This window comes from Temnothorax americanus, unplaced genomic scaffold (assembly GCF_048541705.1).
Source record: "Temnothorax americanus isolate GAGA-0224 unplaced genomic scaffold, ASM4854170v1 Scaffold20, whole genome shotgun sequence".
Lineage (NCBI taxonomy): Eukaryota > Metazoa > Arthropoda > Insecta > Hymenoptera > Formicidae > Temnothorax > Temnothorax americanus.
The window spans coordinates 937198-952019 of NW_027509339.1; the positions used below are offsets into that span (position 1 = coordinate 937198).

Genomic DNA, 14822 nt, shown 5'->3' on the forward strand with positions numbered 1-14822 from the left:
AAATACAAGGTGAAATGCAATAACCAGTGAAATTATAATATGTTATTGTTTCAATATAAATTGAGCGTTAATAGTGTGATAATAAGAACTGTTAATAATATTAGCCATGAATTGATTGCACTTTCTTAATTATAATAATTTGTTAATAGCGTAATAATTTTACAAGTTTGTCGTACAAAACATACGTAGCATCCATCATTATTCGCCTTTATCACTGATAGATTGCAACAGGAAGAAATATGACCCTGTAGTATTAACGAACTACAAACAAAAGCGAAACGATCAAAATTAGTTTAATATGCGAAAAGTATGTACATATTTGTAAATATTTATTAATCGATGTAGAGACGTTTCCAAACTCTGTAAAAAAGGAAGTCGATAGAACTTCTAAGAAATTAACATCAATGATAAAGAGAAGTTTTTAATTGACATATTCGGAACAATAATTGAAATCTTTTAATTTTTTATATCTTTATTTGTTTTGTATATATTCTACAATATAGGTTTAAAGCAATTAGAAAAATAACAGAATCAATGCAAAATATTTTAATTTATTTGCTCAAGAGTTTTTTAATGACATTTTGAGCGTTCTCAGTCTCTCAAGTTTTGAATCTTTGGTTTTCGTAAAAATGAAGTACAAATATAATTAAACTTTAAAGCGATGGCGCTATAAAGCTCGAAATAATTCCGTCGAAATCATAAGGTTCCACAAAGATTTACTCAATCGATTAGGGTTTCAATACTTACATTGGTGAACATGTTCATGTCGACGAGAGAGAAAAATGCGTTTATCGTCATTGGTTTTTGCATCATCATTAGAATGATATTTGTTCTCACGTGATGATCCAGATCAGAATTAGGCCATTCGCCAAAATATATTCCTTTACGAAAGTCCTCGCTCTGACGATATAGACATAGTTAATACAGTATATAAACATATATGGGAAATTATTTTGAGTTATTATAATTGTTTTAGTAAATCATTAAAACTTACCGCATTTGTGAGGAGTGTGCCATACCATGCATACGTAAACGTTTGGAGCAATTTTATTGTAGCGTAAGTCACAGATACGCCTATGTTGAAAATATTAAAGTCCGAAAACTGTTGCAAATGTTTAACAATTAGTATTTTATCATGAAACACTTGCGCAACATGATAACATTGGACATGTGTAAAAAGTTTTGCACGCGCAGCGTAATCTTTTTTTTTCTTAGAAGAGCAAAAGTTATTAGATTAAAAAATTATTAGAAATTATATTAGATTATTTTACTCTACTGAAGTTATATTAAGCTCCGCGAAGAAATTATAATCTTCTTTCATTAAATATTTGTAAATGTTCTCCAAATGTAGAATCGAAACACGTTCAAATTTATTCTGACGTTACATTAGCGCAACTCGACGGTACCAATTGTACTACCGTAACATTTATTATCTCATGGCCGATTGCAACCACGCATAAGCGACATCGAACATCAAGTTTTGCATTAATGTATCCACGTACTGACATCGCCTCGTATATCAATGCGCAAAGAAGCACGGCGTTGGTGACAATGTGCCAAAAGACAATGGGTCCGTAGATATGCTCCAACATATCGCGACATGGCAGTAGTCTCTGATGCTTTGCCATGCACGATCTTAGAACGTCTGAAAACTTCTCGTTGGGCAAAGGATTCGTGAGTCTGAAAGTCATGGCGTGCATCGTCGAGGCAAACTGGTAGACATAGAAGCCAAAGATGCTGTCAATGCCGCAAGCCGTGATGCTGTTGATCGACAGTCCGCCCGTCTCGAAGAGCAGATGAAAATGATACAGATAATTGCGCGGGACGGTCCAAAAGTATCCGTGTCCCCTAGTGATTGGTAGGCTGTAATTCGTAGTTGACTGGGAACGACAAAGACCGACGATTATAGATAAATAAGCAGGCATAGAAAATGCCAACATCATTGCTATCAAAATGGCAGAATATGTATATGCCAGGGTGTATACTGTGGGCAGGGACGAAAATATTATTGTCCGGATTTTTTCGTTCCGTAGAAGTTCCTCCTCGAATAGATCATTTAGCGTCCGGTGATAATTTATCAGAGACGCTCGATTGTGCAGGAACGTTCCAATCTAAAAGAAAACCAGAAACGCATTTTTTTTTCTCCACGCGGGACGAAGAAGTTGCACAGAGTGTGACGTGGCACGTTTGATACCACGATTTTAAATCTGTTATATTTGTATTTCAATAAATAATTATTTGCAATTAAGACTTTATTTTTAATTGAATGCAATTGGCTATCGTCATGACAAGTCGACCATTAGTTTTGGTCAAATTAATTGTCAATAATACCATAACCATAAGGCATTGGTTTTGGTTTTCCCAAATTTTCAAGCTTATATGTAAGCATCATAATTTAATTTATTGCGATAAATAATATAGTCAATTTGTCATGACGATAGCCAATTGCAGTCGATTAAAAATAAAGTCTTAATTGTTAATTAATTATTGGTGTAATAAAGATATACTTCAGAATTTTTTTTTTCATGAAAGATGTAAAAAGTAGTAACGGTTAGTACGAGATCAACCGATATATAAGTGCACTAAATATATTTCTCCAATTTATTTACCAAGGATTCTTATATAAATCGTTTCCGTTGCGAATTTTTAGATCGGCGACATATCCGGTTGATCTTTTAACGAATGTCAATGTACATACAGGCTGCTTTTTGATATTCACTCCCAGTACTGAAAATCTTACGTGACATAAACAATAGATTTTCAGTACTGCCAGTGATTATCGGAGTGCAGCTCTATTAAAATACATGTAGAGAAGAATTTATCTTTAGAAATAATTGAAGCACGTAATGCAGTCCATTTATTTATTAATATATCAAAATGTATTAATATGTTTCTTATTTTTTAAAATAATAATATACCTATATAAAATATTCTGATCTTGCTCTCTTACTTAATAAAATGCAAGATTTTTCTGACTCGTACCTTGAGAATGGCGCTAAATGAAGATATTGCTATGCCAACACATTTCATCATAATTGCCAAATTATGTCTGGTGATATAGCACAAATTCAAGCTCACAGTCGCATAAGGGATTATCACCAAGAGCACGCCAACTACCCAGAAGTTCATACACTTGCCAGATTTTGTGGGCATATACCAACAGCCACACATAGTGAGCAAAATCCGAAGGAAACGCTGATACGTACGATACGCTCGCAACTCTTTATCAATCATTTTATTATATCCACATCGAATAACTCAATGAGAGACGTCGACGGAAAAAATCTTCTGAACTGGAAAAGTTTAATTTTTTTATATAAGTGCACGGCAAAAAAAAGAGTTTGGATTTTGTTATTATAGATTAGATTTAGAATTGTCGCAGAGAATAACTTTCTTAATGAGACAACATGTCACTGATTTTTATTTTTTTCATTATTTTTTATAATTTCTTAGTTTAAAAGCTGAAGTTTTTTTTAACATTAATGATGATAAAATGATAATATAATTATTTACAAACTAATTTCTTTAGTATAATGATGCAAGATGTCGATGGCTTAGTCAGTCAGTAAATAATGTTAACATTTAAAGCTATAATAAAAATAAAAACTACAATCGATAAGTTATCTAATCTCAAGACTATCAGTCACATACCAATATTATAATAATTTTATTATGATTTATATCTTACGGGAATTTAAAATAGTGTGTCTTAACTGTCTTTAGAAAATTTTTCAAGAACTGCAATGTACCATATGACTATTCATACTTCACTGTTGCGGAGAAAATAAATTTTGTATACCGATTATTATTATACTGTTCCAACTTTTACAAGTTCTGTCCGAAATCTTAACTCTTACTAAGATGAACATTAGAAAGTGAAAATATTTTTGTTAGAAGACTGTGCACTCTGAAGTACCTACCAACGTCTCGGATGCGTTTGATACGATAGATTTACATTCAACTGCGCCGAGGTAGAGAGACAGATATTTTACATTCTGCCTTAAAAATTGGAACTGATGTTGAGAGATTATTGAAAGAGAATCCATACTGGCGATGCTTTGAAGTATCTCTTTTATTGACTATCATTTCCATGATACGTATCGTCTATCGAGGCTTTGAAAAGTTAATGGCGAATTTAAGATGTCATTTGGTAGAGCTTTGTCGAACTGGGCTATAATAAAAATTGGTTCTAGATAAATTAGAGACATATAAGAAAAATTGCACTTCAAAGAGAGCACTAAAACTTACGGGAAGCTGTAGATTGTGAGTCACATGGGATATGGCATCAGGATTAGCGCTGTTCTTTTTTACTGAATTGAGACAGACAGTTTTACGATTCTCTTTACTTATGAGATAAGGTAAGAAAGCCCCTGTATCGATCGAAGCATTGTCGGTGTGCCGTTGATAGCTTGGAGCACGTGAACGAAACGGTATCGATTACGCTTGGAACTTTGATTGGTCTGAGGATATAAGCAGACGTCTATACAAGAGAAGTTCCGTTCAGTCACCTACGCTCGATACTTCTTTTGCTAGCGTGTCTACGATATATTGACATATTTCCTCTGACATTTAGTAGGTCAGTGTGTGACTCGAGAATCTCAATAAATATACGCGTAAATGAAGAATTAATTATTTCTCACCTTTCAGTAAGTTTACCTGCTAAATTTTTGTTGATTACTATTGATATGATACTCCGTAAAGTTACCGTCATTTGAGATAAATAAAGATAAAACGCAATAACCAGTTGTTGCTGTTTAAATTTATCGCTCATTTGCTACATCAACGATAAAACTTAAAAATTGTCATTGAATTGTCTGCAATAGAATGGTGAGAATTCAATACCTACGCTGAATAAATGAGCTATATATAATATATAGCTAGAGACTTTTGTTTCTCTACAATCAGTTTTTACATCAAAATCGCATTCACAAAGAATATTACAAAATTTTAATGATTTAAAACATTTAAACTTGTTTTCTGGAAAACTTTGTTTTATGAGTTATGTCATTGTTGCAGCAAATGGTCGATATAATAGCGATCAAACGTTAATAACGTAATGATAAAAGGTGTCAATAATGCAATATTTTACATTCTAAATTAAAATAATCTACTAACGACGTAACAATTCTACAAGTTTTGTCAGAGTTTACAAAACATACGTAGCATTCATCGCGTTATTCGTTTTTATCACCAACAGATCGCAACAGGAAGAAATAGGACATTGTAGTATTTATGAACTACGAATAAAAGCAAAACGATTAATATTAGTTTAATACGCGAAAAATACACAATTGTAAATATTATTAGAATCTAAATTCTTTATATCTTTTTAGTTCTACACATAATTTCTACAATTTCAGTTGGAAATCATAAACTTCCATACAGATTTACTCAGCGAATTGCAACTTAACTATAATACTTACATTAGTGAACATGACCATCTCAACGGGAGTGACAAATGCGTTTATAGTCATCGGCTTTTGCATCATCATCAGAATAATGTTTGTTCTCACGTGATGATCGAGTTCAGAGTTAGGCCATTTGCCAAAATATATCCCTTTACGAAAGTCCTCGCTCTAAACATATAGAGTATCCATACATATATATACATATGTGTGAAAGGATTAATTTTGAGTTAATATAATTAATAAAATTTAAAATTAAGCGACCCAACTGGCCAGTTCACATATATTTCGACTCACAACGTTTCGACCATAATTTGGTTTTTTTCAAGCAAGATATTGGGAAAGGACTTATTGAAAAGGACCAAATTATGGTCGAAACGTTGTGAGTCGAAATATATGTGAACTGGCCAGTTGGGTCGCTTAATTTTGGATTTCATTATTTTTATCTACGTACTGGCGAATTTATTTATTTATTCTATTGTTATTACAATTGTTTTAGCAAATCATTAAAACTCACCGCATTTGTGAGGACAGTGCCGTACCATGTGTATATGAACGGTTGAAACAGTTTTACTAAAGCGAATGTCATAAACTCGGTTAAGTTCCTAACGTTAAAGCTCGAGAACTATTCCAAAGGTTTAACAATTAATATTACATTATAAGGTATTTAAGCAATGCTATACCATTGCACACGGAAAATTCTTGCAAGCGCTGTGCAATTTTTATTTCCAATTTTTTTAAAAAACGTTAGGTAATATTTTACTTTACTTTTAGTTATATTAAGATGCCACGAGAAATCTATGACATTTATATGTTACTCGCAAATGTTCTCCAAATGAATCAACACACGTTCAAATTTATTCTGACATTTGCGTAACACGGCGGTACGAATTGTACAACCGTAACATTTATTATCTCATGGCCGACTTTAACTACGCATAATACAATGGATTAAGCATTGCGACATCGAACGTCAAATTTTGCATTAATGTATCTACGTACTGTCATCGCCTCGTATATCAATGAGCAAAGAAGCACGGCGTTGGAGACAACGTGGTAAAGGACAAAATGCCCATAGTTATGCTCCAGCGTGTCACGGCATTGCAGTAGCTTCTGATGCTTCTCCACGCACGTCCTTAGAACGTCTGAAAACTTCTCGGTGGGCAGAGGATTCGTGAGCCTGAAAGTCATGGCGTGCATCGTCGAGGCAAACTGATAGACATAGAAGCCAAAGGCACTATCAACGCTGGCCGCCGTTGTGCTGCTGAGCGACGCTAGACTCGTCTCGAGGAGCAGATGAAAATGATACAAAAAATTGTCGGGAACGGGCCAGAAGTGCCCGTATCTTCTACTGAGTGGTAGGGTGTAATTCGTAGTTAAACGGAGATGACGGAGATCGCGGATTATGAATAAATATGGAGGCACAAAATACGCCAAGACTAATGCCATCATAATGGCGAAATATGTGTACGCCAAGATGCACATTGTGGGAAGGAACGAAAGCATTATCGTCCGTGTTTTCTCGTTCCGCGCAAGCTCCTCCTCGAAAAGATCATTCAGCGTCCGGTGATAATTTATCAGAGATCGGCGATTGAAGAGGAAGGTTCCCACCTTAAAAAAAGATCAGACATGCATACCTCTTTTCTACGCGAGACAAAAATGTAGCACAGAAACTGTTTAATACTACGATTTTCAATCTGTCATATTTAAATTTCAAATAAAAATTTTTTTTTGCGAAATATGAAGCGTTGCAAAGAAGTGACGTTTATTAGAAGATATATTAACGCATTTTACGTGTTTCATTAATAAATGTGCTCAATTTGTTTTCTAAAGAAATCTTAAATAAATTGTTGACGTTGTAAGATTTTAGTTTGATGACTACAAATCCTGTTGATTATTTACGGAAATGTAAGTCCCTGATTCGTACCTTGAGAATGGCTCCAACTGCAGATGTTCCTATGCCTATGTATCTCATCATAAGTACCAAGTTATGTCTGTGGATATAGCTCATATGCAAGTTTATCATTAGGAACATGAACATGCCCAAGAGCATACAAACGGACCAATAGTAACGGATTTTGCCAGATTTTGTGGGCATGTACCAACAGCCACAGATAATGAGTACAATCCGTTGGAAACGCTGGTATGTACGATACGCTTCCAACCGGTTATTAATCATTTTGTGATACCTACATCGAATAACTCATATAGATGTCGACAGAAAAGTTTTTTAACTGGAAAAGTTTAATCTCTTAAAATGCCAGAGAAGTTTAAATTTTTGTAATTTATTTAAAACTCGAAGAGATTGCAGCTTAATGAAATAAAATATTATTGATTTTTATCTTTCTCAATATTGTAATTTTTTAATTCAAACGTTGAAATTTTGTGTAGCATTAATGATGACAAAAGATAATTGTTGTTTAATAATTAATTTCTCTAATGCAATAAAATGTGCAAGATGTCAATGTTTGTGTAAATAGCATTAACATTTAAAAACTATGATTAGAATTGATAAATTATCTAATATTAAAACTGTCAATCACATAGTAGTAACGATAGAGTAATTTTATTGTGACTTATTTCACGGGAATTTAAAATATTATGATTTATTCTTATTTAGAGAATAATAATGAAGTTTGAATGATAGCCGTACTCATCTGTACACAGTAAAAAATCGTGCGTCCAAATGTTAAAATTTTCTTGTGTTACCAAGATTTGACTATTATTTCAATGTAAAATTAACATACAACAGCTATGTTATTATTTTCGTAACATTTTCATGTGTTATATTAATGTCAGCGTGATAACTTAACACTAGAAATTGAATATTATTTTGAGTTCTTTTAACATAATTATTTCAAAAAATCAACACGCCTTAAAGTTATTTTAACATAAACAAAAGTTAAAGTAAATCTTTTTAAATAATCGTAAACTTTGACATACAAAATAATCAAATTTACTACAATCAAATATTCAGAACAACATTTCCCTTATTGAAATAACTATCGTTTATTCAAATATGTTGCATCGACATTTTTTACAAGTTATTTTTACATTATACTTAAAGTTAAAAGAACAAATATAAAAATGTAAAATATAGTGTCAATAAATTAACTCTGATTTGTCAACAAGTAACACACGATGAATGAGTTATTTTAACTTAAAATTTAGAGTGGACTTTCTGAGACATTTGAAAAATGTTACGATTAACATTTTATTTTTTACTGTGTACGAACACTGAGAAAATATAACATTGTATACCGATAATTCCTATTTTAAGAGCTTTATCCGAAACCTTTGTGCTTATTAATATATGACTATTAAAAAGAGCGAAAATGTTAGTTGGAAAGCTTATACGCTCTGCGAAATACTTAACAACGTTTCCGATGCGCTCGATGGATTCACATTAATCCCCACTGAGGTAGATGGAGAGATTTTACCCTCTACCTAAAAAATCGGAACTGATATTAAGAGACTATTGAAAGAGAATCCTGTATTGACGTTGCTTTGAAGTATCGACTATCATTTCCATGATACGTATCGTCTATCGAGGCTTTGAAAAGTTAATGGCAAATTTAAGATGTTATTTGATAGAACTTTGTGGAACAGGACTATAATACACATTTGTTGAAGTTGTAGATAAATTAGAGACACATAAGAAAAATTGCGCTTCAAAGTGAACGGAAAAACTTACAGGAAAACTGTAGGTTGCAAGTCACATCATATATGGCATCAAGATTAGCAACGTCTTTTCTTATTTAATTCAGACAGATTTACAATTCTCTTTTCTTATATTATAAGGGAGTCCCTTTATTGTCGATCGAAACATTGTGGATGTACCGTTGATAGTTTGGAGCACGTGAAAGAAACAGTATCGATTATGTCTAGAACTTTGATTAGCCTGAGGGTATAACCAGACGTCTGTAGAAAAGAGAGTCCCGTTCAATCCCCTATGCTGCATGGATACTTCTCTTGCTATCACGTCTATTTACGATATATTGACATATTTTCTCTGACATTTAGTAGGTCAGTGTGTGATTCGAGAAACTCAATAAATACACGCGTAAATGAAGAATGAATCATTCCTCACCTTTCTGTAAGTTTACCTGCTAAATTTTAATTGATTACTATTCCGTAAAGTTACTGTCATTTAAGATAAATAAAAATAAAACTCAATAATCAGTGACAATATATAGTATGTTATTGTTTTAATATATAATAGTTTACGCATTTATATTAAGCATTAATAACGTAATAATAAAAGGTGTCAGTAATGCAAGATTTTACTTTCTAAATTAAAATAACCTGTTAATGACGTAACAATTTTACAAGTTTTGCTAGAGTTTACAAAATATACGTAGCATTCATCGTTATTCGCCTTTATCACTAAGTAACAGATCGCAACAGGAAGAAATAGGACATTGTGGTATTTATGATCTACGAATAAAAGCAAAACGATTAATATTAGTTTAATACCCGAAAAATACATAATTGTAAATATTATTAGAAGTTGTAGGGACATTTCCAAAGTTTGCAGAAATAAAATTTAATATGAATTTGAAGAAATAAACTTCACGAATAAAGTAATATTCTAATTCACATTTTTTGGACAGTAATTAAAATCTCTTAATTTTTTATAACTTTTTAGTGCTACATAATTTCTAAAATTTTAGTTGGAAGTCATAAGCTTCCACTCAGCGAATTGCAACTTGACTACTTACATTAGTGAACATGTTCATGTCAACGGGAGCGAAAAATGCGTTTATAGTTATAGGCTTTTGCATCATCATCAGAATAATGTTTGTTCTCACGTGACGATCGAGTTCAGAATTTGGCCATTCGCCAAAATATATTCCTTTACGAAAGTCCTCGCTCTAAACATATAGAGTATACATACATATATTATACATATAGAGTGTACATACATATATATACATGTAGAGTATGCATACATATATATATGTAGGTCCAGAGGTATGTTCCGGGACTGTTTACGTTTTTTGAAATGTACAGTCCTGGAATATAACGCATATATATGTAATCAGATTCAAAAAACTGTCCCAAAAAATGCCGTAGGACATCAATTTTTTCCAGGACAGTCCTGGAAACTGCCAAATGTCCCGGAATATACCGATATCAAAAATAAAAGTCCCGGAACATACTTCCAGACCTACATATATATATATATATATATATATATATATATATATATACACATATATGGGAAAGGATTAATTTTGAGTTATTATAATTGTTTTAGTAAATCATTGAAACTTACCGCATTTGTCAGGACAGTACCGTACCATGAGTACATAAACGATTGTAACAGTTTTACTAGAGCGAATGTCATAAACTCGGTTAAGTTCCTAACGTTAAAGCTCGAGAACTATTCCAAAGGTTTAACAATTAATATTACACTATAAAATATTTGGGCAATGCTATACCATTGGAAAAATCTTGCAAGCGCAGCGCAATTTTTATTTCCATTCTTTAAAAAATGGAACAAAAAATATTAGATGACATTTTACTTTAACTTTTAGTTATATTAAGACGCCACGAGAAATCTATGACATTTATTTGTTACTCGCAAATGTTTTCCAAATGAATCAAGACACGTACGTTCAAATTTATTCTGGACATTAGCGTAACACACGGTGATACGAATTATCTCATGGCCGACTTTAACTACGCATAATACAATGGATTAAGCATTGCGACATCGAACCTCAAATTTTGCATTAATGTATCTACGTACTGACATCGCCTCGTATATCAATGAGCAAAGAAGCACGGCGTTGGAGACAACGTGCCAAAATACAAGAGGCCCATAATTGTGCTCCAGAGTGTCACGGCATTGCATTAGCTTCTGATGCTTCTCCACGCACGTTTTTAGAACGTCTGACAACTTCTCGTTGGGCAAAGGATTCGTGAGTCTGAAAGTCATGGCGTGCATCGTCGAGGCAAACTGGTAGACAGAGAAGCCAAAGGCACATTCAACGCTGGCCGCCGTTGTGCTGCTGAGCGACGCTAGACTCGTCTCGAGCAGCAGATGAAAATGATACAAGAAATTGTCGGGGACGGGCCAGAAGTGTCCGTATCTTCTACTGATTGGTAGAGTGTAATTCGTAGTTAAACGGAGATGACGGAGATCGCGGATTATGAATAAATATGGAGGTACAAAATACGCCAAGACTAATGACATCATAATGGCGGAATATGTGTACGCCAAGATGCACATTGTGGGAAGGAACGAAAGCATTATCGTCCGTGTTTTCTCGTTCCGCGCAAGCTCCTCCTCGAAAAGATCATTCAGCGTCCGGTGACATTTTATCAGAGATCGGCGATTGAAGAGGAAGGTTCCCACCTTAAAAAAAGATCAGACATGCATATCTCTTCTCTACGCGAGACAATAATGTTCCACAGGGACTGTTTAATATTACGATTTTAAATCTGCCATATACTTAGTTAAATTTTAAATGAAAATTTTTTTCTTTCGAAAATATGGAGCGTTGTAAAGAAGTGACATTTATTAGAAGATACATTAGCGCAATTTATGTGTTCCCCTAATAAATGTGCTCAATTTGCTTTCTAAAGAAACCGCGTACCTAATAAGTAAATCGTTTCCGTTGTGAGGTTTTAATTTGACTATTAATCCGGTTGATTATTTGCATAATGTCGATATATATACATATTTTTATCCTCGCCGCACTTGGGATATTTTTTGTCCTCGTTGAATTTGGGGTATGAATTTTTTATTCGACCGTCGTTAGTGCGTAAATTTTTTTTCGCGCCGCACTTGGGGTATGAATTTTTATTTTCGCCGCACTTCAGATACAAATTTTTATCCTCGCCGCACTTCGGGTATATGAATTTTTCTTCGCGCCGCCGCGCGTTAGAGTTTAGTTAGAGTATGAACTTTTTAGTCAATATCGCCGTGAGGGTATAAAAATTTTTTTCGCGCCGCATTTGGTCTATTATTTTTTCTACGTATTTATATATATATATATATATATATATATATATATATACAGGCATGCAGATATTATATAAGAAAAAGAAAACATATATGGATATATTTTATATTAATACATTAATATATTAATGTATTAATGTGTCTCTTATTGTATAAAATATTTTTCTAATCTTGTTTTTCTACACTGAGAAAAAAAATTTGTTAATCCCAAAAAATATTTAGTCCGATACGTTCATCTAAACATTTTAGTTAGTTAACTAAACATTAGTTAAATTAATTAATTTTTGATTAAAGAAACTAAATAAATTGTTGAAACAACTAACGTTTAGTTAATTAACTAAAATGTTTAGTTGAATGTATCGGACTAAATATTTTTTTGGATTAAACATTTTTTTTCTAGTGTACGTGATGAAATGTATCTAAAGTTCTCCTGATTCTTACCTTGAAAATGGCTCCAACTACAGATGTTCCTACGCCCATGTATTTCATCATAAGTACCAAGTTATGTCTGTGGATGTAGCTTATATGCAAGCATAGCGTGACGTACATGAACATGCCCAAGATCATACAAACGGACCAATAGTAACGGATTTTGCCAGATTTTGTGGGCATGTACCAACAGCCACAGATAATGAGTACAATCCGTTGGAAACGCTGGTATGTACGATACGCTTCCAACCGGTTATTGATCATTTTGTAATACCTACATCGAATAACTCATATAGATGTCGACAGAAAAGTTTTTTAACTGGAAAAGGTTAATCTCTTAAAATGCCAGAGAAGTTTAAATTTTTGTAATTGATTTAAAATTCTCGAAAGGAAGAGATTGCAGCTTTCTTAATAAAATAAAATATTATTGATTTTTATCTTTCTCAATATTGTAATTTCTTAATTCAAACGTTAAAATTTTTTGTAGCATTAATGATGACAAAAATCAATTGTTTTAATTATCAATTGTAATAATTAATTTCTCTAATACAATAAAATGTGCAAGATGTCAATGTTTGTGTAAATAGCGTTAACATTTAAAAACTATGATTACAAAAAAATTAGAATTGATAAATTATCTAATATTAAAACTGTCAATCACATAGTAGTAACAATATAGTAATTTTATTGTGACTTATCTTACGGGAATTTAAAATAATATGATTTAACCCTTTTAGGGAGTAATAATGAATTTTAAATGAATGATATTGTGCCATACTCCGTACGAACACTGAGAAAATATAATATTATATAATCCCGCGATAATTCGTATTTTAAGAGCTTTATCCGAAACCTTAGTGCTTATTAATATGATTATTAAAAAGAGCGAAAATGTTAGTTAGAATGCTATACGCTCTGCGAAATACTTAACCACGTTCCCGATGTGTTCGATACGATTGATTTACATTCAACTGCAGAGGTGGAGACAGAGGTAGATATTTTACCTTCTACCTCAAAAATCGGAACCGATATTGTGACATTATTGAAAGAGAATCTGTATTGAGACGTTGCTTTGAAGTATCTCTTTTGTTGAGATCTATCATTTTCATGATACGTATCGTCTATCGAGGCTTTGAAAAGTTAATGGCAAATTTAAGATGTTATTTGATAGAACTTTGCGGAACAGGACTATAATACACATTTGTTGAGGTTGTGGATAAATTAGAGGCACATAAGAAAAATTGCGCTTCTAAATGAACGGAAAAACTTACACAGGAAAACTGTAGCTAGGTTGCAAGTCACATCAGATATGGCATCAAGATTAGCATCGTCTTTTCTTATTTAATTCCGACAGATTTACAATTCTCTTTTCTTATGATATAAGAAAGTCCCTTTATTGTCGATCGAAACATTGTCGGTGTGCCGTTGATAGCTTAAAGTCTCTCAGTCGGTTTAGAGCACGCGAACGAAACAGTATCCGATACTTCGAACTTCGATTATGTTAAATACATTTGTTAAATACGAAAAACGAGTCATTTTTCACCATTCTGTAAGTTTACCTACTATACTTTGATTATTATTTCATAGAGCTACTGGCATTTGAGATACTTAAATATAAATCGCTATAACCAGTGATATTTTATAACAAATGTGATTGTTTCAATATAATTTAATCATTAAAAGTCTTACAAGTGTTAAGGTGCGAATTCATGGGACGCTCGTTTCAGCGTATCGCGAAATCACGTGATTTCGCGCTGACGCTAGCGTCAAGCAAAGAAAGCTGGATTTTCTCAGCTTTAGCGTCAAAGCCAAAGCAGCGCGAAGACGCCGAAATTTTGACGCTGTTTTCCTTTTCATGAATTTCAATTGACGCCGACGTCACGTGTGGTCATGCGACCTTCTTGCCGCTGAAAATGAGCGTCGAGCGTCAGCATGAAAAGGCACCTTAACGCTATCTTTATGTTGAGGCTTTCATACTTTTTCAAGTGGAACAAAAATTGTTAGTAAATGTGTTA

The 14822-nt window shown here is 33.0% G+C and overlaps 4 protein-coding genes across 9 annotated transcripts in view; 1 reads left to right on the plus strand and 3 right to left on the minus strand.

Annotated features, from left to right (window-relative positions):
* LOC143897543 (putative E3 ubiquitin-protein ligase UBR7) overlaps positions 1-14822 on the plus strand; it is a 37560-nt gene that overhangs the window by 18070 nt on the left and 4668 nt on the right. The window lies entirely within an intron of this gene.
* Positions 28-4806, minus strand: LOC143897535 (odorant receptor 49a-like). Of its 3 annotated transcripts, none has more exons than XM_077406304.1 (7): positions 4249-4806; positions 3921-4171; positions 2983-3293; positions 1503-2111; positions 995-1102; positions 748-900; positions 28-261 (listed from the first exon to the last, which is right to left on the minus strand). In XM_077406304.1, exons 3-7 carry the CDS (start codon positions 3232-3234, stop codon positions 199-201), a joined length of 1185 nt encoding a protein of 394 aa, XP_077262430.1. In that variant the 5' UTR covers positions 3235-3293; positions 3921-4171; positions 4249-4806; the 3' UTR covers positions 28-198. The 3 variants fall into 3 exon arrangements, with proteins under 3 accessions (XP_077262430.1, XP_077262428.1, XP_077262429.1); XM_077406302.1 differs by having other exon boundaries at positions 1419-2111; XM_077406303.1 differs by lacking the exon at positions 28-261 and adding an exon at positions 277-360.
* On the minus strand, positions 4849-9500 carry LOC143897538 (uncharacterized). The gene is made up of 6 exons (XM_077406310.1): positions 8782-9500; positions 7333-7594; positions 6408-7016; positions 5923-6030; positions 5424-5576; positions 4849-5237 (listed from the first exon to the last, which is right to left on the minus strand). Exons 2-6 carry the CDS (start codon positions 7582-7584, stop codon positions 5175-5177), a joined length of 1185 nt encoding a protein of 394 aa, XP_077262436.1. The 5' UTR covers positions 7585-7594; positions 8782-9500; the 3' UTR covers positions 4849-5174.
* LOC143897541 (uncharacterized) lies at positions 9567-14353 on the minus strand. 3 transcript variants are annotated; one of them, XM_077406314.1, is made up of 6 exons: positions 13812-14342; positions 12820-13081; positions 11161-11769; positions 10684-10791; positions 10127-10279; positions 9568-9842 (listed from the first exon to the last, which is right to left on the minus strand). In XM_077406314.1, exons 2-6 carry the CDS (start codon positions 13069-13071, stop codon positions 9792-9794), a joined length of 1173 nt encoding a protein of 390 aa, XP_077262440.1. In that variant the 5' UTR covers positions 13072-13081; positions 13812-14342; the 3' UTR covers positions 9568-9791. The 3 variants fall into 3 exon arrangements, with proteins under 3 accessions (XP_077262441.1, XP_077262440.1, XP_077262439.1); XM_077406313.1 differs by having other exon boundaries at positions 13739-14341; XM_077406315.1 differs by lacking the exon at positions 10684-10791 and having other exon boundaries at positions 9567-9842; positions 13739-14353.

What these genes read in the sequence shown, in the direction of transcription:
- LOC143897538 (XM_077406310.1), bottom strand. Translation starts at nt 7,584, where the DNA reads ATGATTAATAACCGGTTGGAAGCGTATCGTACATACCAGCGTTTCCAA. An exon ending in GCACTGTCCTCACAAATGCG is followed by an intron (nt 5,577 to 5,922) that starts GTGAGTTTTAAT and finishes CTATATGTTTAG; the next exon opens with AGCGAGGACTTTCGTAAAGG. An exon ending in AGATGGTCATGTTCACTAAT is followed by an intron (nt 5,238 to 5,423) that starts GTAAGTATTATA and finishes TTTTATTCGTAG; the next exon opens with TTCATAAATACTACAATGTC.
- LOC143897535 (XM_077406302.1), bottom strand. Translation starts at nt 3,234, where the DNA reads ATGATTGATAAAGAGTTGCGAGCGTATCGTACGTATCAGCGTTTCCTT. An exon ending in CATTTAGCGCCATTCTCAAG is followed by an intron (nt 2,112 to 2,982) that starts GTACGAGTCAGA and finishes GTTTTCTTTTAG; the next exon opens with ATTGGAACGTTCCTGCACAA. An exon ending in ATGAGATAATAAATGTTACG is followed by an intron (nt 1,103 to 1,418) that starts GTAGTACAATTG and finishes CATTTGCAACAG; the next exon opens with TTTTCGGACTTTAATATTTT.
- LOC143897541 (XM_077406314.1), bottom strand. Translation starts at nt 13,071, where the DNA reads ATGATCAATAACCGGTTGGAAGCGTATCGTACATACCAGCGTTTCCAA. An exon ending in TAGTTGGAGCCATTTTCAAG is followed by an intron (nt 11,770 to 12,819) that starts GTAAGAATCAGG and finishes TCTTTTTTTAAG; the next exon opens with GTGGGAACCTTCCTCTTCAA. An exon ending in TGATATACGAGGCGATGTCA is followed by an intron (nt 10,792 to 11,160) that starts GTACGTAGATAC and finishes CCTTTGGAATAG; the next exon opens with TTCTCGAGCTTTAACGTTAG.